Source organism: Bos taurus, chromosome 27, assembly GCF_002263795.3.
Source record: "Bos taurus isolate L1 Dominette 01449 registration number 42190680 breed Hereford chromosome 27, ARS-UCD2.0, whole genome shotgun sequence".
Taxonomy (NCBI): Eukaryota; Metazoa; Chordata; class Mammalia; order Artiodactyla; family Bovidae; genus Bos; species Bos taurus.
The window spans coordinates 37,703,046-37,729,873 of NC_037354.1; the positions used below are offsets into that span (position 1 = coordinate 37,703,046).

Sequence of the window (26,828 nt, forward strand, 5' to 3'; positions counted from 1 at the left end):
TTTGGAGGGTCTGTGTTTAGGCAGGTGAGGGAATTCGGAGGAAGCTTCTCCCGCATTTGCTGTTCTTCAAGTGCCTGCAGCTCAAAACAACCAAAGCACCATCTGTGGAGTGGCTCGTCCTGGACTCTTACAGGCATATTTTAAAGCAGAGACTTAATTTCATTCACGAGCAAGCCCTGCCTACACTTGGTAGTGTGTGTTAAATGAATGGCTACCTTTCCTATAACGTACACACATTTTCCTTGCATAATCAGAACTTTAATTTCAAGAGACAAAAGCCCTGGTCTACTGGAATTCTGCAATCTAAACTCTTAACATCCAAAAGGAAAAACAAAAAAAAAACAACGGTGCACGAGGGATGTAAATGCTAATGCCCTTGGAAGGCTAACGCGGAGCACCGGCGCCAGCCGCTCATCCAGGCTTCCGAGGCTCCCCCGGTGGCACCAACAACCACCGAACAGCACCAGCACGTTCGGGGCACCACCCACAGGCATTCAGTCACACGCGCGGACCGGGCGAAGGGACAACCGACGTCCCAGCGAGCGAGACACAACCCGCCAGCGCGAACCCGTACAAACCGAAGACCGCCGGGCCCTCTGGCCCGCGTCTCTATGGTAGGCGCGGGACACCGGAAGTGGCCGCTGTGAGGGGGCGGGGCTGGGGGCGGGGCCGAGGGCGGGGCCTCCGTCGCCTCCTCGGCTCTGGGCAGAGCAGTGATGGCGGCCGCCGACGGGGTCGGGGAGGCCGCGCAGGGCGGGGATCCCGGTCAGCCGGAGCCGCCGCCTCCTCCTCAGCCCCATCCTCCTCCGCCGCCTCCCCAGCCGCCGCAGGAAGAGGCGGCGGCGGCGTCCCCTATGGACGACGGGTTCCTGAGCCTGGACTCTCCCACCTATGTCCTGTACAGGTAACGCCCACGGCAGGCCATCTGGCGCCGGAGACCCCAGTCGCCCGCGCCGGGCTGGCTGCGGGGCGGCCGCGGCCGGCGCTCTGGCGTGGCCTCGGGAGTCCGGCGGCGGGGGTGGGGCCCGCGCCAGCCCTGCGCCGGGCGGGCGGAGGTTGTCCGCGGCGCTGGCCTGCCGTGGTCCGAGCCTCGTGTGCGGCGGGGCTGCTGGCAGGGAGTGATTTCCTCAAGATCCCAGGCTGGCTCGCTTTGGGGACGGGTCTTCCTTGTGGTTTTGTCCTGCCGACACGCAGAGCGCTCGCCTGAAAATCTTAGGGACCCCGGGACGTTTCCCTTCAGCGTTGTCTTTCAGCGATTTTAGCGCCGAGTTAGGCTCTGAGGATGAGAAGGGGCTAACAAACCCCGTTATGCGTCCCCTCGCCGCCCGGACCGCGGTGCCGCAACTTTCTCGCCTTTTCGTCCCCGACTTTTGCCCAGCACTTGGTTCGTCCCCATCCCATCAGTCGCTTTCTGTTGGTCATGCTCATTCCATTCCCCCAAACTCCACTTGAACCTGCAGAGTCGAATGACAAATTTTTAACTTTTCTCGCGTGTCTTATTTTCCCTCCCGTAATTCTAGGTAAAAACCCCATCCTATGGCTGATTTGCCTAGATTTTACGAACCGAGTTTGAAAGCCCCCCCTCCAGGTTGCGTCCTCGAAGTTAATGTGTTCGAGCTCTCCGTTGGTGGAGGTGGCCCCCGCAGCCTTCAGAGCTCCTCACCGAGCCGCGCGGTAGTCGGGTTTCCTCCCTGACCTGTGTCAGATTCCCCTGCCCCCGAAGCTTTCTCGTGAAGTGAAGTGAAACTGAAAGTCGCTCAGTCGTGTCCGGCTCTTAGCGACCCCACGGACTATACAGTCCATGGGATTCTCCAGGCCAGAATACTGGAGTGGGTCGCCTTCTCTTCTTCACGGGATCTTCCCAACCCAGGGATCAAACCCAGGTCTCCCACATTGCAGGCGGATTCTTTACCAGCTGAGCCACCAGGGAAGCCCAAGAATACCAGAGTGGATAGCCTTTCCCTTCTCCAGGGGGTCTTCCTAACCCCAGGGATCAAACCCAGGTCTCCCACATTTCGGGCGGATTCTTTACCAGCTGAGCCACCAGGGAAGCCCAAGAATACTAGAGTGGATAGCCTTTCCCTTCTCCAGCGGATCTTCCCAACCCAGGGATCGAGCCCCGGTCTCCTGCATTGCAGGCAGATTCTTTACCAGCTGAGCCACCAGGGAAGCCCAAGAATACTGGAATGGGTAGCCTGTCCCTTCTCCAAGGGATCTTTCCGACGGAGGGATCCAACCCCCGGTCTCCCGCATTACAGGGGGATTCTTTACCAGCTGAGGTACCAGGGAAGCCCTAGTTTTCTCATACCGCTCCACATCGAGGTCTCACACCTCAGGAAACGCATGCTTTCCCCTGCGTTTCTCCTTATAAAATGGACACAATTTTAGGATTTGTCTACATACCACAGAATTTTTCTGTCCCCTGCGTTTCTCCTTATAAAATGGACACAATTTTAGGATTTGTCTACATACCACAGAATTTTTCTGTCCATAGCTGATTAGTACACAGAACTGAAAAATGGGCAATAGGATAAGAATATAAGTGAAAGAGTGGTTAAAGAAAATTTGGTCACACTGAGCAGTTTACACAGAATGTCTATAGGCATCCATTGTTGCCACTATAATCTGTTTCAGATTTGATAATGAGAAGTGGTAGTCACTGAATGTTTGCTATACGCGTTTATTAGATGCTGTGTTTATAACGTACAGCATATATACTTAAGCATACAGTAATATATAGTACATTTAGTGTGTCTAGTGTATAATACATGCTAATTGTATACTATACTGTATATAGGCATATTTACTATGTACTGTATGCTTACTGTTGTGCACGTTTTCAGTACTTAACATGTTATCTCAAACCTCCAGATAGCCTTCTAAAATTGGTTGGTAATAGTATCATCTCCATTTTATAAATGACAAAATTGCTGCCCAAAAAGTTTAAGTAACTTTCTCAAGGTCACAGTAGCTAGCTCAGTGGTAGAGCCAGTGTTCCAGATTCCAAGCTCTACTGACCACCTGGACCACCTCTTGGTGTACAAGAAAATGATAGTGATTACTTTTATTTTTAAATATCAGTTTCTAGTTATTCAGATTATTCAGATAAAAAAATGTTATTCAAATTTTTAAAAAATGTTGATTGACTCCAGAGAGTCTTATTAGACCAATGAATTGGATTGATTTCTAATTTAAAACTATTGTGTACTTGCTACAGAAACCTACTTTTGCATTTATGTAAAACTTTAAATTTGAAAACTATTGATTTAAATTACTTTAATTGGAAAATTGTTCACTTTATTTTTATTTTAAAGTTTAGTATTGTAAAACAAAGTGATAGACTTGTTCATGAAGAATCTCACCATGATTACATTAGTTTTAAGTTAAAGTGTAATCATTGACATTTTAAAGAACATCAAATTTCATTTTTTCTTTACATGCTTGAGTATAATCACTGAAAAATATCTCTATTTTCAGGGACAGGCCAGAATGGGCTGATATAGATCCAGTGCCGCAGAATGATGGCCCCAATCCAGTGGTCCAGATCATTTATAGTGAGAAATGTAAGTTTATTTTTTATTGGGAAAAGGCCTGTAAGTCAAATTAGTAGCAAAATTGAAATTCACAACTATAGATAGATGACAGATTTTTGTCTGATAAAGGTCTAAATGACTTAAACTAATCTTGTGAGGGGTTTGTGATTTACTTTCATGATAACAAATTTCATTTTGTCTTAAGAATGGACATACTCTAAATATAAGTCCTAAATGTTATTTTATAATACATAGTAGCTACTGTGTGGTTGTGCTTTTCATTTACTATTTAATCTGCACATAAAATTGATATTGTATCCCTATATCATATCTTACATAAAATACATGTGGATAAATGACTTACTGTTTTATTTAGAATAAACTTTGGTTGTTGAAACATGAGCATTTTAAACTATATTTTAACTATGAAATGTTTGACTCAGTTCGAGTGCATTTCTGATATTAAAGTGAGTGGATTTTCTTTGACAAAGTGTTCTTTCATAATGAATGTGAAATGCATTGTAAATTGAAGATCATGCAGATGTTATTCTTCAAGGAAAGGATAAACAAAAGAGAATGCTTGTTTTGTAGTTTTGTGTGTGTGTGTGTATATGTTTCTTTCAGTTAAGGCTCTGTTATCCGAAATCATTTGTCTTTTACAAAAACCACTTGTTTTTTCTGATTATAGGATAATGTCAAGAAATGTTTGTAAAGAAAGAAAAATGGTATGAGAGTTTGCCTTACCAAATATGAAAGTGTGCTGGTAAACTTAATGATTAACATGTGGAACTGGTGTAGAAACAAATAGATTAATAAATCATTAAAATGTATGAATGTAGGTAAGAACTTAATACTTGATAAAAAGGACATTTCATATCTGTATGAAAGATGGATTAATCAAGTAATGATGTGCATTTGGCTGTAAACAGTTATATCCCTATATCATATCTTACATGAAATAGATGACATGTGGATTTAAGTTTTAAAACAGAACCGTAAACATACTAGGAGCAAATAGTGTAATCTCTCATTCTTAGGGTAAAGAAGGAATTATTAGGCGAGATGTAAAACTCAGAATTGATTGAGAAAAAGATCAGAAGGTGTGAAACTGAAAAGCTTCCAAATTATGAGAGAGATTATACGTGAAGAGATAATTCACTGGAAGAAATAGAAATGTCTGTGAAGAGCTAGTAACCTCACCAGTGATTAGAGAAATGAAAACTGCAACTTTTCCAGATTTGTAAGGCACCTTATGGAAACTTACAAAGCCATACATTTCTCTTTCAGTTAAAAATAATAAAATCTTTCTTGCAGGGTTAAAAAAAAAACCATTTTTAATTCTTAAATATATCATTATTAGAAAGCACAAAGGAAAAGAGGAAAATGACCCATCAATCAAAACTCATCTATGAGTGTATCAGAATTTTTCCTTTGTGCAACAGAAGACACCATGAGTAAGTTAAAAGGCAATCAGCAGTGTGAGAGAAGATGTATAAACAGAAGATTGATACTCAGAACCTTATAAGGAATTTCTAAAGAAAGTTAAAGAAACTGGCAGACTAATTAAAAAATAGACAAAGGTGTGAAGTGGCACTTTCATAGAAGATGTAATTTCATTGACCATTAAATAAGGGGGGAAAATCTATTATGATTAGAAATGAAAAATAATTTAAGCTGTTTTGTGATGTCAGATAATTGAGAAGTATGAATAGATCTATAGTTTTCAGGTGGAAAGTTCTGTAAGTTTAGCCATTTTAGAAAGCACTGTCATGTATATATTTAGTGAAAGTGGGAAATTCTCACATCTTACAACCTTTAAGTGCTGCTTCTCATGATTCACTCTGGGTTCACTCTGGCTTATGGCTTCAAAGACATGTCCTTGGACTTCCCCTGGTGGTACAGTGGATAAGAATGCGCCTGCCAATGCAGGGGACATGGGTTTGATTCCTGGTTCAGGAAGATCTTACACACCTCAGAACAACTAAGCCCATGTGCCACAACTGCTGATCCCAAGCTCTAGGGCCCAGCCTGAGCTGTAGCTCCTGAGCCTGTGTGTCTAAAGCTCAGCAACAGGAGAAGCCCCTGTGATGAATACACCACAACCAGAGGGTACCACCCACTCTCCACAACTAGAGGAAACCTGCGTGCAGTGACTAAGACCCATCGCAACCAAAAAAATTAATGACATGTCCCAGACATGTCCTGGGAGGCTAAGAGCACAGACTTCAGAGCCAGACCACCTGGTTCAGATTCTTAACTGTACCACTTCACTGGCTCTGTAACCTTGGACAAGGTATTTTACCTCTCAGTACCTCTGTTTCCTCCTGTGTAAAGCGAGGATAATAGAAGTAACTACTGTGTGTGTGTGAGTGTGAGAGCCGCTCAGTCGTGTCTGACTCTTTGCAGCCCCATGGACTATAGCCCACCAGGCTCCTCTGTCCATGGGATTTCCCAGGCAAGAATACTGAAGTGGGTTACCATTCCCTTCTCCATTGGATCTTCCTGACCCAGGGATCGAACCCGAGTCTTCTGCATTGCAGACAGATTCTTTACCAAGTCATCAGGGAAGCCCAAGAGGATCTTAGATCTGTTATAATAGGGACAGATTGCGGAAACAATATAGAGTGAAAAGGGGGCACGTAAGTTTTAGAAACTTTGAGTATGATAGTATATTAAATTTGTAATTTTTAATTAAAAGTATATAAAAATTTTAATATCAGAAAAACTTAATGAATATAAAATTCTATTTTATTAACCGGAAAGTTATTTATGATTCTGTCAATTTAAAATATATAACCTTAAGCCATGAAATTTAAAAGACTCTTACTCCTTGGAAGAAAAGTTATGACCAACCTAGGTAGCATATTGAAAAGCAGAGACATTACTTTGCCAACAAAGGTCCGTCTAGTCAAGGCTATGGTTTTTCCTGTGGTCATGTATGGATGTGAGAGTTGGACTGTGAAGAAGGCTGAGCGCCCAAGAGTTGATGCTTTTGAACTGTGGTGTTGGAGAAGACTCTTGAGAGTCCCTTGGACCGCAAGGAGATCCAACCAGTCCATTCTGAAGGAGATCAGCCCTGGGATTTCTTTGGAAGGAATGATGCTAAAGCTGAAACTCCAGTACTTTGGCCACGTCATGCGAAGAGTTGACTCATTGGAAAAGACTCTGATGCTGGGAGGGATTGGGGGCAGGAGGAGAAGGGGATGACAGAGGATGGATGGCTGGATGGCATCAGTGACTCGATGGACGTGAGTCTGAGTGAACTCCGGGAGTTGGTGATGGACAGGGAGGCCTGGCGTGCTGCGATTCATGGGGTCGCAAAGAGTTGGACACGACTGAGCGACTGAACTGAACTGAAGATTGAGTATCCTAGTCCCACTTTAAAAAAAAATAGCATTGACATGTAAATTATGCCATGTCCACTGTATGGAAAAGTGAACAAAGAATGACCAAGATGTATATACACAGGCATGAAAGGATACATCACTGAGGGGGAAAGTGCCAAAAAGCAGAATGAAAATGTTATACCAACTTCATTAAAAATAAACAAGAACAGATCTACATTTATCTGCTTGGAAAAATGTCTGGAGAGACATGTAAACTGGACTGGTAGCAGCCATTCCCACCGACACAGATCCAGTGCAGTGGGCAGTGGCATCGGATACCAGAAACTTCAGGTGCTTTCTAAAGTATCATGTACTCACTGGGCTTCCGAGGTGGGGCTCATGGTAAAGCACCCTCCTGCCAATGCAGGAGACGCAGGAGGTGCTGGTTCGATTCCTGGGTTGAGAAGATCCCCTGGGTTAGGCAGATCCCCTGGGTTGGGATGATCTTTGTATGCTCAGAAAGAACTATAATTATTCATGCTCTCCTCTGATATTTCACTTTGGGGGTTGTATTCTAAGGACACACATACCTGTGTGTGCTTGCATGTGGGTGTGCATGCTGAGTCACATCTGACTCTTGCCACCCCTTGGGCTGTAGCCTGCCAGGCTCCTCTGCCCATGGGAATTTCCAGGCAAGAATACTGGAGTGGGTTGCCATTTCCTCCTCCAGGGGATCTTCCCGACCCAGGGACTAAACCTGTGTCTCCTGCATTGCAGGAGTATTGTTTACCACTGGGCCACTGGGGAAGGCACACACATAAATACATTCATGTGTATTGTTTATTTTTTAATGAAAAGTCATTGGATGCTTAAAGTAGTGATTTTTGTAAAACAAAATTGAAAAAAAACTACATCAGCAGTAGCAGCAGAATGGTTAGGCAGATTAGCATATACTGACATCCATACTGCATGCAGCCTGCTAAAAGTTTGTGAGCTCTTGTCAGTAACTGGAAAATTGTATGCTATAAGAAAAATAGCATAGCATGTCCACATAGATTTTTAACTGTGGCAAAAGAAGTATGGGAATATTTAACATCTGGGTTATTTTAGCAGTCTGTCTGGGGCCTTAGTCTGTTCTCTAATCTGTGCTGTGATGTGAGGGCATTTCAACTGCAGTGTCTCCTACCTAGTTCACTGTGACTAGCGGTATGGTCTTGGGTGTCAGACTAGATTTGTATGTTTCACCTCTACCTCCAAAGTACTCTGGGCCATGTGAACTTGTGAATCTCTCTAAGCCTCAGTTTCTCTTGTGGAAATGAGAATAAAACAGGATAACAATTGTCAAGGTCTAAAGTTCCTTCAGTTGAGAGGCTGGCAAAGATCAGAAACTCTGATACTGTGTGAGTGAGGATGTGGAGAGTGCAGGTGTATTCATGCCTTCCTGGAGGCACTGCAGGTTGATCAGACCTTGCTTGAGAGGTTCGCCTGGCACTGCCTATCAGCACCAACAGTGCACATAATCCTGATCCACGTGTACAGCCCATGGAGGTTTGCATATGTGCACAGAATACAGTGACAGAAGGAAAGCAACTCACACATACATTGACAGGGATGAATTAGATACAGTGGCCATACAACGCAATGCTGTGCAGCTGTTTGAAAAATGCAGTAAACTTTGTAGTGGAATGCAGTGGAAAATTATGTTTTCTTCCCATTCTTGTTCCTCCAACTAGTATTATTCATGAATAAGCATATATTGGGCTTCCCTGGTGGTCCAGTAGGTAAGAATCCATCTGCTAGTGCAGGTGGATCTGGGAGGATCCTGCATGCCGCGGAGCAGCTAAGCCCTTGTGCTCTGGAACCCACCTGCGACCGCAGGAGTAGCCACAACAATGAGAAGCCCATGCACGTTAACCGCATGAAGACCCAGCACAGCCATAAAAAATTAAATAAGCGTATTTTTTTTAACAAGCATGTATTTTAAATGAATAGCTGCTATTATTCACCTTCCTTTTTTCACTCAACAGCATCTTAGAAATTATTCCACTTCAGTATATAACAGAGCAGCATTGTTACTAATAGCTGCATAGGGTTTTGTTGTATGGGTGTACCGTGAGGGACTTACCTCATTCTTTACTAATGGAAATTTAAATTTCCAATTTTTCTTGCTTTTTTATTTCTTACGTTATCAAATAATCTCATAAATGTCCTTGGATGCTTTGGGCACATACGGGAGTTTATTTGTAAGAAAACTTAACTGGATTAAGAACTAAGGTCAATGAGTAGTCAGTTTTAATTTTTAATAGAAATTACCAAGTGGTTTTCTATAGAGATGTGTACTAGTTTATATGGCCTTGAATAATGTATTAGTGAACTTTCAGATGTTCTGGATTTAGAAAAGGCAAGGGAACCAGGGATCAAATTGCCAACATCCGTTGGATCATTGAAAAAGGATGAGAATTCCAGAAAAACATCTACTTCTGCTTTATTGACTACACCAAAGCCTTTCACTGTGTGAATCACAACAGACTGTGGAAAATTATTAAAGAGTTGAGAATACCAGCCCACCTGACCTGCATCCTGAGAAATCTGTGTGCAGGTCAAGAAGCAACAGTTAGAACCGGACATGGAACAACATCCCGGTTCCAAATCGGGAAAGGAGTAGGTCAAGGCTGTATATTGTCACTCTGCTTATTTAACATATATGTAGAGTACATCATGTGAAATGCTGGGCTGGATGAAGCACAAGCCAGGAAAAATATCAATAACCTCAGATATGCAGATGACACCACCCTTATGGCAGAAAGAGAAGAGGAACTAAGGAGCCTCTTGATGAAAGAGGAGAATGAAAAAGTTGGCTTAAAGCTCAACATTCAGAAAACTAAGATAAGGCATCTGGTCCCATCACTTCATGGCAAATAGATGGAGAAACAGTGGAAACAGTGAGAAACTTTATTTTTTTGGGCTCCAAAATCACTGCAGATGGTGACTGCAGCCATGAAATTAAAAGACACTTACTCCTTGAAAGAAAAGCTGTGACCAACCTGGACAGCATATTAAAAAGCAGAGACATTACTCTGCCAACAAATGTCCATCTAGTCAAAGCTATGGCTTTTCCAGTGGTCATGTATGGATGTGAGAGTTGGACTGTGAAGAAGGCTGAGTGCTGAAGAATTGATGCTTTTGAACTGTTGGTGTTGGAGAAGACTCTTGAGAGTCCCTTGGACCGCAAGGAGATCCAACCAGTCCATCCTCAAGGAAATCCTGAATATTCATTGGAAGGACTGATGCTGAAGCTGAAGTTCCAGTCCTTTGGCCACCTGATGCGAAGAACTGACTCCTTGGAAAAGACCCTGATGCTGGGAAAGGTTGAAGGCGGGAGGAGAAGGGGATGACATAGGATGAGATGGTTGGATGGCGTCACCAACTTGATGGACATGAGTTTGAGCAAGCTCCGAGAGTTGGTGATGGACAGGGAAGCCTGGTGTGCTGCAGTCCATGGGGTTGCCAAGAGTTGGACACAACTGAACAGCTGAACTGAATGTATTAGTGAAAAAAAGACAGCCCAGAGCATAAGAGTGTGATATGATCTCATTTGTATTTAAACAACAAAAAAAAAGGAGGATAGAATTAGAATCACCTATAGTGATAGGATATATTTAGAAGGATATACTAGAATCACTGTGCAGTTGCTTCTTGGGAGAAGGACTGGGAATTGAGTGGAGTGGAAGCTTAGTGTGAACTTTCTGTACTGTTTGAGTTTTCTGTCATGGTGTGGATTCCTTTTTCAGTTTAAGAAACTGATCAAAATAAAATGTTAAAAAAATAGCCAACTGAATATTTGACTATATGCATGCTTAGTTTTTCCTTAATACACAACATCATCGGGGGATCTGGAGTCTGGCATCAACCCCGAATGTGCAGTAAGCTCGGTCACATGCATTGTGGCTGTGACAAATTCCCAGGTTGGCGGTCACCATCGCTGGGCTTTCTTTATTTTGCCTATTGTTGTAAATCGTATACATGCAGTAAGATATCTTCCTCCGAGACATAGAAAACAAACAGCATTTTGTACTGTAGTGGTCGTTTTAAGCAAGAAAGACCGTCCTAATGCAGCTGTGTGCTCCGTTTCCAGTTCAGGACGTCTATGATTATTTCCGGGCTGTCCTGCAGCGCGACGAGAGAAGTGAGCGGGCTTTTAAATTAACCAGAGATGCTATTGAGTTAAATGCAGCCAACTACACAGTGTGGTAAGACACGTCATCACTGTGCCCTGTCTGAACGTCTGAGGTTTTCATTTGGATGGCTTTTTTCCTTAACTTTAATTTTTATCGAAATAAGAAGTTACATGTGAGTTTAAAGGTCCCATTGAATGAAAAATGGCAGTCTCTGCCCCATTCTTTCTCACTACAGGTCCCACTCCCTCAGGTAACAACTCTTCAGTGTTTTTCCTTAAAATCTCCTCTATAAATAACATACTTAGTTGTTTTTTAATTTTTCATTTTAAACATTAGTTTTGCTATGGAAGACACAGAATTCCATCTCCTATGCTGTCTCCATCACAGTTTGTTTTCTCTCTACCAATGAATAACTTGTCTTCCAAACTCTCTGCTCCTGTCGAGTGTCTTGTTCCTGCTGGGCACAGTGGGGACCCTTCACTCTCTTCTCCACGGCCTGCAGCTCTCCCCTGTGTCTCGTCCCTGTCTTTGAGATCCCACACCTATCCCTTTCCTGATTTACTCTCTCATTTTATAGATCAGATCCTCGAATAGAGGAAAACTTAGAAAAAGATGTATGGGAAATTGTTATTGAGATGTTTTTTTAATGTTTTAGAGTGTTTTCAGTCCCTTCTCAGCTTTACTAATAGAATTCAAGATTGGAAATAATTTCCCTTCAGGTTTTCAAAACTGTCCTTCTCTTTCCTTCAGCCTCTATTGAGAAGATTCCTGTTCCTTCATTTTAACCTTTTCTTTAACTTTGGGGGGTGGAATTTTTTTATATTCTTTTGATAATTACTTCTCTCCTCCGTTTTTTCTGAAATGCCTTTTAGTTGCATGTTGTAGTTCTGAGACTTGTCTTTTCTTATTTTCACCTCTCTTTTTATCTACTTTTGAGATACTTCCCCAACTTTATCTTCGAACTCTTTGGTCTGCGCTCTTTTTTTTTCTAACATGTATTTATTTACTTGGCTGCAGTGGGTCTTAGTTGCAGAATGTGGGCTCTAGTTCTCTGACCAGGGAGCAAACCCATGCCCCCTGCATTGGGAGCATAGAGTCTTAGCCACTGAACCACCAGGGAAGTCCCTGCACTCATTTTTATTTTACAAGAGCTCTTTTTTTGTTCTCTGGGTATTCCTTTTTAGTAGCATTTTGTTTTTTTTATTTCATGGATGGGATATATTTTCATTTTTCTATTTGTTTTGGTCTCTTTCTGCCATGTACACATTTTTCTCAAATGACTGGTAGTTCTTGGCTCTCCTTTCACACCTACAGTGTAGCAGGAAAAACCTGCTTTGGCATCTCTGCGTGTTGCAGGACTGGTCACCGAGAGGGCTTCACTGTGAAGTTAGTGGAGGTGTGGCTGTTCTGTGTGAAATCTTCGTATGTCAGCATTTCTGGGTCTTTTCTCTTGGCTGGTTTGTGTTTTTGAAGAAGAGCTGTCGGAGGAGTGTCCATTTGGCTGCCCCAGTTTTGGGGGTCAGTTCTGGCAGGGAAGTCGGGTTGGGTGGGGTTTCTGGCCTGTTATTTGTGTTACTCTTTTAAATTTCCTTGTTTCCAGCCTTTACCTCACCCTTCTTTGCGTTGTGTCTGATATTTCTTTCTGTTTCTGATTTTTCCAGAAAATAAAGCCACTTGTATGTTGTCGAGGTTTTTTAGGAAAACCCCAGTCCTCCTCCTGCACATTTTCTTTACTTGCACATAGCGCACTTCACTTCTGGTCACCGAGTGTATGTGGGATTTTCCCCTACCAGGCGGTTCTCTGTGACAGCCCACAGGTGTCCTGTAATTTAACTTACCTGTAATGCTGTCCGCCTGGAGGTAGTGTTGGATTCCACAGGTTAAGGGCTCCGTTCCACAAGCTACCCCCACCCAGAGCCAATCGCAAATCCTGTGCCTCTGCCTGGTGGGCTGTAAATCAGAGGCTCCAGCATCCACTCCTTGGGGCTGACTGATTTTCGAAAGCAGCTCACAGAAGTCAGGGAAACACTTAAGTTCACCAATTGATTAAAGGATCTGATAAAAGATGGAGACACGCAGCCAGGTGCAGAAGTACATAGGGTAAGGTCTGGGGGTGGAGGGGGTGGTCCTGAGTACAGGAGCTTCTGTCCCCGTGGAGTGGGGGTGTGTCACCCTCCCGGTGCATGGATGTGTTCACCCAGAACCCCCTCCTGCTGGGATTTGATGGCGGCTTCCTCATGTGGGCATGATCGCTTATGCAGTCCATTTCCAGTCCTTCTCCCCTGTCTGGAGGACGGGAGGTGGGGGCTGAACGTTCTAAGCTTCTAAATCAAGGCTGGTCTTTGAGGTGACCAGAAGCCCATCCAGAGTTGCCTCAGGAGAACTTGGTGTTTTTATAAGTCACTCAAAGCTGTCAGTTTGCCATTTTCCATAGTTTTGTTGATCTCTTGCAGTTGCTATGGTATCCCCTCATCCCTGTGGATGTATGCTTTTTCTCTATTGTCATTTTAGTAGGATCTTATTAGAGGGTGAAGTTTGGAACTAGTAGTGTCATCTTCCATCACTTTGTGTCTCTAATACTCACTTCTTAGCTTATAAGAATTTCTTTATACAGCTCAGAGCAAATTAGAATTTATTTAAAATCCCTAAATTTATTTGCTGTTTTCTTAAAAATTAAAATTTAAAATTGAAATTACCTTATAAACCAAACTGAATATTTATGTACTCTGTGAAACCTAATTTTAAAAATTATAATAGAAATGCTGTCATTTCTTCTATTTAGCATTTCATTTTAAAAGGTAATTTAAAATAGTTTTTTGTCCCTTATATACTGAGTTGAAATATTTTGAGATTTTGAAGTAAAAATAGACCAGAACTAATTATGTCTTTAGAGAAAAGATGTTATTTAATGGTTTGACCTTACCTATGAAGAAATTGAAGAGAAACTTGTTTCAGTTATAAGTAGCATTATTACGATGGTTTTAAAAGTAAAATATTTGGTAATATTTTTAATGAAATTTGTGTATTATATGAATAATGTATCTAAATGAGCAAGTTATACCATGTGAGGAAAGAGAAGTTTCTGATTCTTGTGCAGTAGAAACTAGTAACCAGAGTATTACCTGAAAATAATCACTGATCGGTTGTCTTTTCTTCTGTCTCACACTTTCTGCGTTTCACTATTTTTGCTTCAAAATTCTTGATTCTTCCAGTCACCAGTTGTACAAGTTGGGACAACCGCAAGCAGTTAAATCCCCGCCTTACTGGTTACGTAGAATACTTAGCAGAAACGGGTCTGTGGTGTTGTCTTCTGGCTTCATTTGATGCTGTGCCTGGCCACGTACGTGGAGTAATGACACTGTGGATACTTATTATTTGCTGTAGGCATTTCCGAAGAGTTCTCTTAAAGTCACTTCAGAAGGATCTACATGAGGAAATGAACTACATCTCGGCAATAATTGAGGAGCAGCCCAAAAACTATCAAGTTTGGTAAGATGAACACAAGAAGGAAATAAGTTGCTGTGCTAATCAATTGGTACCTGCCAGTGGGTGACGAAACCATGAGGAATTGTTCATTTGTTTATAATTATAGTCCTTGCGCTGGAGCTAATGTCAAGTGTCTTACAGTGTTGTTAGGAGAACTGAGGTGACTTTTTGTTTAGTGTGTGAAATGGCACTTAACCCACAGTTGACACTCAAATGTTTGCTGTCATGATTTAAGACTTCGACATTAACTGTAATACTGCTAGAATCGGGAAAATTTGAGCAGAAAATCTTTGCAGTTTTCTGTTCAGTTTTCTATTCAGTATGTTATAAGACGAGTCCCTGGTATTTGGTCTTTTGTTCATTTGTTTATTAAAAATTTTTCCATTGATGCTGGAGATACAAAGATGAATGAAAGTCTGAAAAGGAAAGCAGATAGTGAAACCAGTTACTTTGCAGAGCAGTGTGGAAAGTGTGATAGTAGGGCTCTTACAGTGTGTGTTCTAAAGATGAAGCTCCTGACTTAGACAAGAGTATGGGTTTTATTAAGGAGGGAGGAGAGAGGTTTGGAGCAGGAGGATAGAGAACAAATAGGAGAGAAAGGCAGAGTCTGGACAGTTCCCAGTGTTTAGTGGGCCCGCATGCAGGGAGGCAGCTGTGGGGGGGCGGGGTGGGGGGCGCCGGGCTGCCGGGTCCTGGTGCAGGAGGAGCGGCCCCGTGGCGCCCGCCAGAGCTGTCCCCACTCCGTGCCACTGGCTGCCTGCTCTTCCTCAGGGCCACCACCATTCGGTGTTTCCCAGTACAGAGACTGACTTTATGCCTGAAATTTAGGATGATTTCTGAAAGGAAAGACCGCTGAGGCCGAGAGAGGACTCTGGGGAGAAACATGAAAGGGCGTGATGTGCTCAGGGAGCTGCGTGTGGTTCCACGTGGCTGGTGGGCCTTTGGGGAGTCCTGCAGTAGGAGCGTAAAGAGCATCCGGGACATTGACAAGGGTTTGGACTTGACCTTAGCCGCAGTGGAGAGCTTCTGACACATCTTAATGTAGGAAGTAATGTGATTAGGTTTGTGTCTCAGGAGGTCTACTCTGCCAGCAGGTGGAGAATAGTAGAGTAGGCCCAGGGTCCTGGCGGGCCGTTGCCATGTTGGGGCTATGGGAGAGAGAATGGTAGGGCCAGGGAGATAGAAGCATACATGTGAGAGAGGCTTTGGAGACAGAAGCAACAGGTTTTGAAGTTAAACTTCTCAGTGGAGCGGCAGCGAAGAGTGATGTCTGTATTTTGGCTTGACCATTGGGTGAATGGTGGTGCCAGCCACTTGGGGAATTTAGGGGGAAAAAAGCAGCACATTTCTGAAAAAGAAGGGTAGATTCAGGATTGGACAAGTGGGCTTTGATGTGCTTATAGGAAACCTGGCTAAAGCTGCCCAGCTAGTGGTTGAACCATGCTCCCCTGTGGTTGAAGTTGCAGCTCCGGATGAGGATGCTCTAGGAGAATTAGAGGAGGCTGGGGACAGAACACAGTGAGCATCGGCGTTCGAGAGGCAGAGAAGTGGTCCAGGATGACTGAAGAAGGAAACCAGAAGTTAGTGTGCTCACAGAAACCAAGAGAAGGGAGAGTTTCAGGAAGAAAGGAGTAGATGAGAGTATCCGCTCCTGCTGAGAGGTTCAGAAGAGCAGAAGGTGGAGACAACACATGGGTTTGTTCCATAGGCGGTTGTCAGTGAGCAGTCCTCCCACCAGGGTGGGGTGGGCAACCGGGTGGCAGTGAGGTGTCGGGGAGGATGGCGGGGGTGGCAGGAAGAGGAAACGAGCACGCATCTCTTATGGGAGATGAAATTGGCTGTTGAGAAAAAAGACAGAGCAAGCAGCTGGTCAGGCTGTGTCTTTTAGGTTTTATTTTCCCAAAGTGGCAAAGACTTCATGATGTGGGGAAAGTGTTAATGAAAGGGAAAAGGCGAGAAATTTGGAGAAAAAGGGAACAGAGTCAGGGCTCGTTGGAGTTGGGAAGGGACCCAGCGCACAGGTTAGCCTTTGGAGAAGGAACGGCTCCCAGCTGTAGACCCGTGTGCAGAGGGACTGCTCTCTGGCCCAATTGGGTAATGATTATCTGCATAATCAAATACTGTCCTTAAGAGGGAGTATGAACCTTAAATAGATACTTAATCTTCTCAAACAGTTACAACATACTAGATGTGAGAGGAAGTAACAGCATTTGGCAAGGCATGGAAGTGATAGCTATTGCAGATTTCCATCTGTAGAATTTTAAACAACTTTGCCTCTGTCGCTTCTTTCTTTCTCAGTAGATGATGGTTATATTCCTGAGAAATTGCATTATAAAAGTTATTTTAGTAGAAAAGTGACTAGACAGTTTTCAGTCCCTCATTTAAAAGTTGTTATATCCTTCGGAATAAGGTGTTTTTATATAAAAGCTGTAAAAATCCAGACGGGAGTTCCCTGGTGGTCTAGTGGTTAGGATTTGGGGCTTTCATCGCCGTGGCCTGGATTCAGTCCCTAGTCGGAGCACTGAGGTTGCACAAGCCACACAGTATGCCCCCCTCCAAAAAAAACCCAGAAAATTATCTGAATAGATATATAAACTGTGTACTATTTTATCTTAAAAAAAATGTGTCCAGACATCACAAGCTTTCTCAGCATTTGACTGTATCTAGTTTTTGCTGAAGAGAAGTAGCTGCCTTCTCTGGATACTGCAGACTCTGTCATTAACACATTACCATTGGCAAGCGGATTCTTACCCACTCTAATACCAGGGAAGTCCTGCAGTGCATTTTAAATTCTCCACTCCACTAGTTGCTGTCATAACTAGGATAGTACAAGTAATTCAAATCATGTATGCCAGTTAATTGCACTTTTTATTAAATTCTCACCATGAAAACTTACACTGTAAGATCAACCCCTGTATTCAATTAATAATCTTTAAATCATGAAACATCTTAGTATTTTGCTCTGAGAAATCATTTGACATGGTGGAGGACTAATTCTTAAGTTTTTCTTGAATTACAGAATTTATCAGTAACCTGGAAAAATAAATTGTTACTAGCGTTCACCGACTTATAAGTCTTCTTAAATAAATGATTTAGAAACCTTTCCCTGTGGGATCTTCCTTTTGGTAGAATCTTACCTTCTTAAGATTCTCTAAGATGAAGTTTTAAATTTTCCATGCATGTGGAGTAGGTCACCCATTAAGCATTAAATCTTTCTTTAGCCATTTTTCCATCACCCCTGCTCATTTTAATATAATGAATATTAATGGTTTTAAGAAAATAGCTTCATTGAGATAAAATTCACATATCATATTGTTTACCCATTTAAGGGTATGTCCAGCCATTACCACAGTAAATTTTGAAACATTTTTACTAATAGATTTTTATAAATATTTCAGCTAGAAGAAATTATACAAATAGAACCCACCAGAGAACTCTTAAAGTATTTTCCTAGTACAGAAATTCCTCTTCTGATCAACTTGTCACAGCTGCTTGCCAGAGTAGAAGTGAATTCTGTTTTGCCCATGAGCTGGTGATATAAGCAGTTGCTTGAATGGTGGCCCTCAGGCCTTAAGGAAAACAGCCTATTGGTACACAGAGGGGCTTCCATACTTGATGAGACAGAATCCTACTTCCCATAGTCAGATTGTGACATCTGGGCATGTTGAAAATTCTTTCACAGGATATTGTGGTTGTTGAGAGATTACTGGTCTTCCAGATTTAGCTGCATTTAAACCTTTAAGCCCTTGGTACCTGGATTTATTTTACATGAAAATCCCCGTTTCTGTTTCTCAGCTGTTATTCAGTGTTCTGAAATTTTTTCTCTTAGAGTTTCTCCTGTGGTACCTTTTCTTCCCAGTAGAGTCTTGAGAATTAGAGGTGAATTTCAGTTTGTTGCATGTCCCTCCGCATCACCTAGTACAACACATGCAGCTGATTACTTTCGTTTTGGTGTAAATTCACGTAAAACTTCCTTCTGTTGAATTCAGGCATCATAGGCGAGTGCTGGTGGAATGGCTGAGAGACCCATCACAGGAGCTTGAGTTTATTGCGGATATTCTTACTCAGGATGCAAAGAATTACCATGCCTGGCAGCACCGACAGTGGGTTATTCAGGTATTGCCTTCTTATTACAGTGTTATTTGCATTTTTATTTTTTTAACAAATAATTTAAATTACTGTCAGATTATAAGTATACTTAAACTGAAACACATATAGATCATTACACACAATAATGATTAAGATGATTAAGAACTATCAAGATAATTAAGCCTGACATCCTTCATGTTGGTTAACTTTCATGATCTATTGGGATATGTTGATGAGTAACTTCACATTAAAGAATAATAGTGACTTTTTAATAGTTTTTGGTTGAGTTTACATCATATATTATATTTGCTAGCAAATTGAATAGGAAAAGTAGTTGTAAATTTTTGATCAGTTCCGTTCAGTCGCTCAGTCGTGTCCGACTCTGCAGCACGCCAGGCTTCCCTGTGCTTCACCAGCTCCCAGAGCTTGCGCAAACTCATCTCCATTGAGTCAGTGATGCCATCCGGCTGTCTCACTGTCGTCCCCTTCTCCTCCTGCCTTCAGTCTTCCCCAGCAGTAAAGTTTTAATACAGCTGTATTATTTTCATTAACAAGGACATCTTATGTATTAAGGTATTGCATACATAAAACCTTGTAATCTGATTTTACAGTAACTATTGAGTATTTTATTTCTGCCTACTTGTTAAAATTTTATGCTGAATCCTGAATAGAAGAAAATAGTTACAACTCCCACTCTGGGCATTTTTATTTGTTCCATCAAACAATTGTAGTGTTGTGTCTTGTAAATTTTTTCCAGTGATTGCTGCTTTCTGCACTATTTTATTATACCAAGAGTATTTCACCAAAAATTTTCAAGTTGTCTTTGTTGGCTCTCTTCTCTCCATAATTTTTAAAATTAAAACAGCTTTGTAATGTAAAAATTTATATCTAAATCCAATTGTGTATATTTATCTACATGTATTTTAATATAATTTTACCATATATGTGCATTTTTGAATACTTCCTTTTAATATATATAATAATATCAAATCACATAAAATTAATATACAGTAGTATGGGTAATCATTGTCTTAGTACTGAGTTTGGCTTTTTCTTCTACATTTTCACCTTAAAGAATGCATAAGGACTTCCCTCGTGGTGCAGGGGCTAAGACTCTGCCCTCCCACTGTAGGGGGTCTGGATTCAGTCCCTGGTTAGGGAAGTAGGTCCCACATGCCACAGCCAAAGTTCCTGTGTGCCACAGCCAAGAGCCACACAGCTGAAACAGGAAGCAAACCAAAAAGCAGTACATAAACACCTAGTTAGATATACTTTTTTTTTCCCTTTGGATTTAATCTTTAGAATAGTTCTAAAAAGTTGGGTCAAGTAGTTAAAACATCCTTCTTGGTATCTAGATTGTTTTCCACAAGATGGTGCTGAATTACAGCCACTTTGGCTGCCAACTCTTACTCCCTAATTTTTCATTCCTCATGACCCTTCCCATCTTTCTTTGTGGCTGCGCCACGAAGTGTGCAGGATCTTAGTTCCCAGACCAGGGATCAAACCTGTCCCCCCTGCAGTGGAAGGCAGAGTCTTAACCCCTGGACCAGCAGAGAAGTCCCCTCTGCCCCTGTCTTTGATGACTTTTCCTTCCCCTCCATCTCCTTGACCTGCAGTGTCACTCCCCTCCAAATACATAATGAGTTCGTGTCTTCAGTTCTACCTGCTTAACTTTGTTAAAGTTTTATTTCTGTTAAAAATTTTTTTTAAATTATTTATTTATGGCCACACTGGGTCTTTGTTGCTGCATATGGGGTTTCTCTGGTTGCAGTGAGCAACAGCTTGTCTTCCTTCTGTGCGGGCTTCTTGTTGCGGAGCACAGGCTCAGGGGCTTCCGTACTTGCAGCACACAGGTTCAGCAGTGGCAGCTTGTGGGCTTCAGAGCACCGACTAATAAGTTGCTCCGCGGCATGTGGAATCCTCCCGGACCAGGGATCAAACCCGTGTTCCCTGCATTGACAGGTGGATTCCTATCCACTTCGCTAACAGGGAAGTCCTTATTTATTTCTTTTCATTGTTTATAAATAATAGGACATTCCTAATTGAATTTTTTTTATGTTCTTTTAGGAATTTAAACTTTGGGATAATGAGCTGCAGTATGTAGACCAACTTCTCAAAGAGGATGTGAGAAATAACTCTGTCTGGAACCAAAGATATTTCGTAATTTCTAACACTACGGGCTACAATGATCGTGCTATATTGGAGAGAGAAGTCCAGTTAGTAATCTTCATTTGTTAACTCCTTAAAAGAAAATTTGTGTGCCTGCATGTCTTGTGCATCAGGATACAGCATAGATGAAGACTGCCCCAATCCTACCCTCATGGAACGAATAGGGCAGGATAGTTAGATGAAACCTATAATGATAAATATACAATTAATACTGTGTATAGGAAACCTTTACTTTTAGTGTCTTAAGTTTCTTGAAATATTGTTGGTACTGTAGATTGAGAAGAAATCATATTTCATACTGTCTGAGAAGATTTTTTTTAAACTGTCTCATTAAACTTTAGATGACAGTCCCTGACACTGCGCTATTTACTCTCCTACTGCTGAGTGCAGGGTTTGGGGCCCAGTGCGTCTGTATCGTCCTGTGCATTCCACGGCATGTGGCCACATTCTCGGCCTTGATGCCCTGGATCTCAGTAGTAAACCCCATCCTAAGCCTCAGTCACCCCCAGTTGAAAAATGCTCTAGCATACAAAATCGTGTCAGAAGATCTCCAAAGTTCTGAATAGACATGAATTTCTGTATTCTATCCATAACCCTATTTTCTTTGTCTGCTTTATCTCATTGTCTGTTTGAAGTTTGAAAAAGTATATTGTTTTTATAGCCTGATGAGATCATAGTCATATTTTAATGGTGAAATTTGTTTGAGCAGCTCCTAGGAAGAGCTGGTTTTATGGTACATCTACTTCTCCCTTGCCCTTATTCTGCTTGAAACAGGGCAGCTGGCTCTAATTTTACCTGTTCTAAGCAGCTGGGTCTGGTGATTTAAATTAACACACACACACACACACACACACACAGAGTCTACAATCCAGTGTCCTACATTAATTCTCTTCTCCAGATTTCTTTATAATTTTCATAATGATGAATGGATTTATTACTTTCTGTGAAAAAGATGCTATTAAAACCACACTGCAGCAAAACTAAGATTACTAAACTTTAGTCAGTGACTTACTCATTTGAGTAAGTATGTAATGAAGCAGAGTTCTATAACTCCCTTGGAATTTTGTGTAATTGGGTTTAAATTAATAATCTTGTTAAGGGGAAGAGAAAGGTAGGGAGTGGCCATTTGGAATGGGAATCACATCATAGTTTAGTAGTAATCTTGTTTTGGAATTGACTATATAATCTTCTTATCTATTTTTTATTATAGCTTTCCAAGATTATTTAGTTCTTTTTTCTCAGTGAGTAATGATTTGTCTGGCAAAGGTAGATCTTAGACAAGATTTTTTCCCCCAGGTTGCTTTAGTGAAAAAAGGAAAGTCTCCTCATTTTCCTGACATTTCCCTTCAGAGGGAAAGCCTAAGTGAAAGGAAATCTCCCACAGTAACTTCTTTTCTGTTTGTAAATTGAGCCTTCATATTACTAGTAAATAAGCATTGACCACTGCAGCCTCAGGGAGTCTCTAATTTAGATACAATAACCTAGGGAGGTCCCAGGTCCACCAGGAGAGGTAAGTGGAAGCACAGAGCCGCCTTGTGAGGCAGCAGTACGGAGGCTGTTCCTCATTATCGTCACTGCTCTTCTAAAGTGATACACGTTTATTTGTGACCTTTTCCTTACAGGTACACTCTGGAAATGATCAAACTAGTCCCACATAATGAAAGTGCGTGGAATTATTTGAAAGGGTAAGAGGTTGTTTTTGCGTTTATTTTTTAACCTCCTAATATGAGAGATCATAGAATGTGTTCCATAATCAGAATCCAGAAGGATACTAAAGAGTTCTCCAGTTCTCTGGCTCTAAGAAGGTAAGTGGAAGAGTGTTGTGACAGCGCCCAGGAACAGTGCCCTCTGCCCTTTTCTTTACCTCTCAAGCACATCCCAGCACAGTGTTTAGAGTAGTCCACGAGTAAACAATAGTACAGCTTTAACTTGTATTGATGAATCCTGTAGTCTTTATGTCACAGAACGGAATACACACACCAGTTTCTGTTCAGCTCAGGATCACAGGAACATGAGATACATCATTTATAAGCAGATTGCACAGATGCATACCCACTCTTTCTGTTGTCACTTCTGGAGATTTCCTGTAACACATCTCACTCCTTAAATCAGCATGCTCTCTCTTGCCTGGCCACTGACTCACCAGGCCCTTTGTTGAACTTAAAGGTCTCCAAGGGAACTAGGCTCAAAGAACACAGAGTGTGAGCTCAGTCGCGTTTGGACATCTGTCGGAGGCCGGGCCCTGTCATGTCTGGAGAGCTAAAGGGATGATTAATCATCTCAAGAAGCAGAAACATCTCTCCTGTCTTTTTTTCCTGACTTTTTAATTTTAAGATGGTTTTGTTTTTTTTTCCTTTAATTTTGTGTGTTACAGTTTGAGTTATAAATGATTATCTTTGAACTTCATTATTCTTTTTAGTTAATTTTACTCTGCTCTTAATTATCCATCATAAAGCTCAGATTTAATTTAGAAATTTCACTTTAGAGCCCTGCTAATACTTTCAATGACCCGTATGAGGAAAGAATCTAAAAATGAGTGGATACATGTGTAGTATAACTGATGCACTTTGCTGTATAGCAGAAATACAACACTGTAAATCAACTATACTCCAGTAAAAATGAATGTAAAACATTTTCATTTCAACCTCACTCAAAATACTTTTCTTGCTTATATTACAAGGCTCATTTTCTCTTAATCTTTCTACTATTCTTGTTCTTCCTTCTCAAAATTGAGAATAGTCTTATTTATTTTTTAGGATTTTGCAGGATCGTGGTCTTTCCAAATATCCCAATCTGTTAAATCAATTACTTGACTTACAACCAAGTCACAGCTCTCCCTACCTAATTGCCTTTCTTGTGGATATCTATGAAGACATGCTAGAAAACCAATGTGACAACAAGGAGGACATTCTTAATAAAGCGTTAGAGGTAAGCTGGCAGGACGTGGCACTTTTCTTCTGGAATCTCAGTGCCCCAGTGTGCATGCCCTTTTCAAAACACGGCTCCTCAGAACTCTGCAGGGCTCCTCTGCTGCTCAGGGCCACACCCACGTCACTAGTGCACGTGGCCTATGGTCTGTTTCATTTGATCGTGACCTGAAGTAAGCTGTAGTAGCCCAGAATCCCTGTTTGCCCTAGGGACTGAATTACACATTTCCTTTAATGAATTTTTGTTTTTCATTTTTAGTTATGTGAAATCTTAGCTAAAGAAAAGGACACTATAAGAAAGGAATATTGGAGATATATTGGAAGATCCCTTCAAAGCAAACACAGCACAGAAAGTGACCCACCTACAAACGTACAGCAATAACACCATCTCGACGAACTTGATGGGATGCTTTTATTTTTTTAAGAGACTCTAATGAAGGAGTTAAAAACTAAAGTGATCATTCCCTTTGCCTGTGGTGTAGAACATACAATGCACAGGTACTGCTTTTTAACATGAACTAAGTGTGATGCTCCTTGGGTGCTGCTGCTATTCAGACTAGTTCCAAGTAACTTGATTTTTTTTTAAGCAGAGAATTTGGGGGAGGGAGAGGAAACAGAAAGTCCCATAAAGGAACTTTTGTAGTCTTATCAACATTTACTCTAACCCCTTAGCATCAGCTCCTCCCTAAGTGGTTTGTGTGTCAGGATTTGCAGCGTTAATGTTTGCAGGTATGTAAAGGATATAAGTAACTTACCTTCCGGTTCAGAAAGCAGGGAATGCAGTTGTTAGATCAGAGCTGCTCTGCCACACTCACAGCATCGTGCTCTCACTGTAACCAACTAATGCCAAAAGAATGGTTTTGTAATAAAATTACAGATGTATCTTAAAACAATGCCATAGTAGTTTGATTTTTTAAATAGCATTTACCTGTATACAAGGGACATTGTCTCAGCTTAGGAAAGCAGAGAATACATCGCTATAAAACTGAAGAAACCAGAAACATGACTGTGTTAAATGTAATTAAAATGGGAAGTGGTCAGTTCTCAACTACAAGCAACAAAATTCACTCAAGGTGGTTTAAACTCAAAGGGTTTATTGAGGTATATAGATAGCTCACAGAATAATCACCCGGTCTTCCAGAAATATATCCCAACACACCCCTGCAGAGCTGGACCGTCACATTGCTGTTACCTGGGCTGGGATCCGGAACTGCTGGGTGAGGGTGCCAGCTCCGTGCCACCTCTGCCACATTCCACATCAGCTCACCTGCTTCCCTTCCCATGGATGCAGCTCCAGAGTAAAGGCTCCCTTTAAAAGTGCATCTGATTGGAAAGAACCTAAAGGGCATCCAGCACCCATAACTGCAAAGGAATCTGGGGAATGCAGTTACAGCTTTCCAGCCTCCACACTTCAGGAGACACGCTAGAAAGGAGCTGAAAGTTGAACAAGCTAGTTTCCTGTAGCTGCACATAATTAAATCTCACCTCACCAATAAAGAATATTTGATCAGTGTTGAAAGCACCAAACTAAAACTAAAGAAATTATATAGTGTAGAACAGGGAATTCCTTGGTGGTCCCAGGGTTTAGACTTGGTGTTTTCACTCAACGGGGCCTGAGTTCAATCCCTGGTTAGAGAACTAAGATCCTACAAGCCGCAAGGAATGACCAAAAGAACAAACCAAAAAGAACAGTCATGTTAAGAATTCAGAAGATAACTATATGTATTTTTTTTAATAATTTTTTTTTTCTGGCCAAGGGTCAGTTTGTGTGATATTAGTTCCCCAACCAAGGATTACACCCGGCCACAGAAGTGAAAGTACAAAGTCCTAACCACGGGACTGCCAGGGAAATGCCAATAACAGTATTTTAATAATTGCTGGAGAAAATAATACCCTGTGGGTATTATTGTCAGTTTTTGTTTTTAGACTCTGAAAGTCCCTGATTATATATTTGAAATTTTCATAAAGCATCATCCCTATATAGACAGTTTCAAAGGTGTCGTTCTTCAGTCACTAAGTTGTGTCCGGCTCTTTGCAACCCCATGGACTGTAGCCAGCCAGGCTTCTCTGTCCTTGGGATTTCCCAGGCAAGAATGCTGGTAAAAGGCATCACAAGGAACAAAAATTGTATAGAAAAGTTGTCAGAAATTACCTCACCAGTGTCCCCAGATGGATTGGATTCAGGGTTGCTGACTCAACAGCCTCATAAGAGACTTTAATAAAAAGCATAATGGCAGTTCACTTACTTTGAGAAATGTAACAGACAGACCAAGCAGTTCCATCAGCCTAGCCACTTGGCATTTTCTGCCTGATGTTTATCTAGATGGCAATTCATTTACCAAAAGGTATTAACTAGATGACTCAATAGAGTCAAGTGAGGAGACTCCAGGGTTTAAATGTACAGTGACTTATTTTGATAATCCTCACGAGGGCCATCTCCTCATGGGCAGCTGGATACAGAGACCTGGGGGTGCATTTTTTTTCATTGGACTAACAAGTTGGACTATTAACATGTTAATAAACATTAGACTATTAACAATTAACATGTTAGCCTCTCAGGGGGCTGCTAGCTCGGAATTCGTTGTTCAGTAATACTTTCACTGTGTTGCCATCTGCACAGCTGGCGCCTTAGCTTACATCAAGGCAGTGGCACTGAGTCATCATTGTATTCTTCACTGCCTGCACTCATTGAACAATGTGCTTGATTCATCAGTAAGCACATATTTTATTCACAATACTCCTTGTCTTCTCAGTATTTTCTGTGACTGAATGGAAGCATATTTTTTGGTTGTCTTGAAGAAAAACATTTGTTGTGGCCCCAAACAGGCCACTCTTCTTGCTATGCCATTTGTACTTGAACAACTGTTTGCTGCCTATCATAAAATTTGTGCTTTCAAGGGAAAATTGTAATTACCACAGTGAGCCTGACAGCTTCCCAGTACCTACAGACCCTTCTGATGAAACCAAAGTAATATTAATGAGTTAATTCATTGTTGAGTCAAGAATGAATAGTTAAACGTGTCAACAATTGGTGGATCCATATAGCTCCATAGAACCAACATTTTCCAACAAGCCATCTATGATACTGCACATGCGTAAACAACCCATTCATATTACAAG

General features: G+C 41.7%; 1 protein-coding gene and 1 long non-coding RNA gene across 2 annotated transcripts; one reads left to right on the forward strand and one right to left on the reverse strand.

The window, feature by feature from the left end:
• Nucleotides 1–421: 421 nt before the first annotated feature.
• Nucleotides 422–2,435, reverse strand: LOC132344071 (uncharacterized). Its single transcript, XR_009493176.1, has 2 exons — nucleotides 1,565–2,435; nucleotides 422–1,454 (listed from the first exon to the last, which is right to left on the reverse strand). It is a non-coding gene; the product is annotated as an uncharacterized lncRNA (long non-coding RNA).
• Nucleotides 704–24,598, forward strand: FNTA (farnesyltransferase, CAAX box, alpha). The gene is made up of 9 exons (NM_177498.3): nucleotides 704–904; nucleotides 3,478–3,563; nucleotides 10,995–11,109; nucleotides 14,422–14,526; nucleotides 18,513–18,639; nucleotides 20,680–20,828; nucleotides 22,404–22,466; nucleotides 23,538–23,709; nucleotides 23,968–24,598. Exons 1-9 carry the CDS (start codon nucleotides 717–719, stop codon nucleotides 24,088–24,090), a joined length of 1,128 nt encoding a protein of 375 aa, NP_803464.2. The 5' UTR covers nucleotides 704–716; the 3' UTR covers nucleotides 24,091–24,598.
• The last annotated feature ends 2,230 nt before the right edge of the window (nucleotides 24,599–26,828 follow it).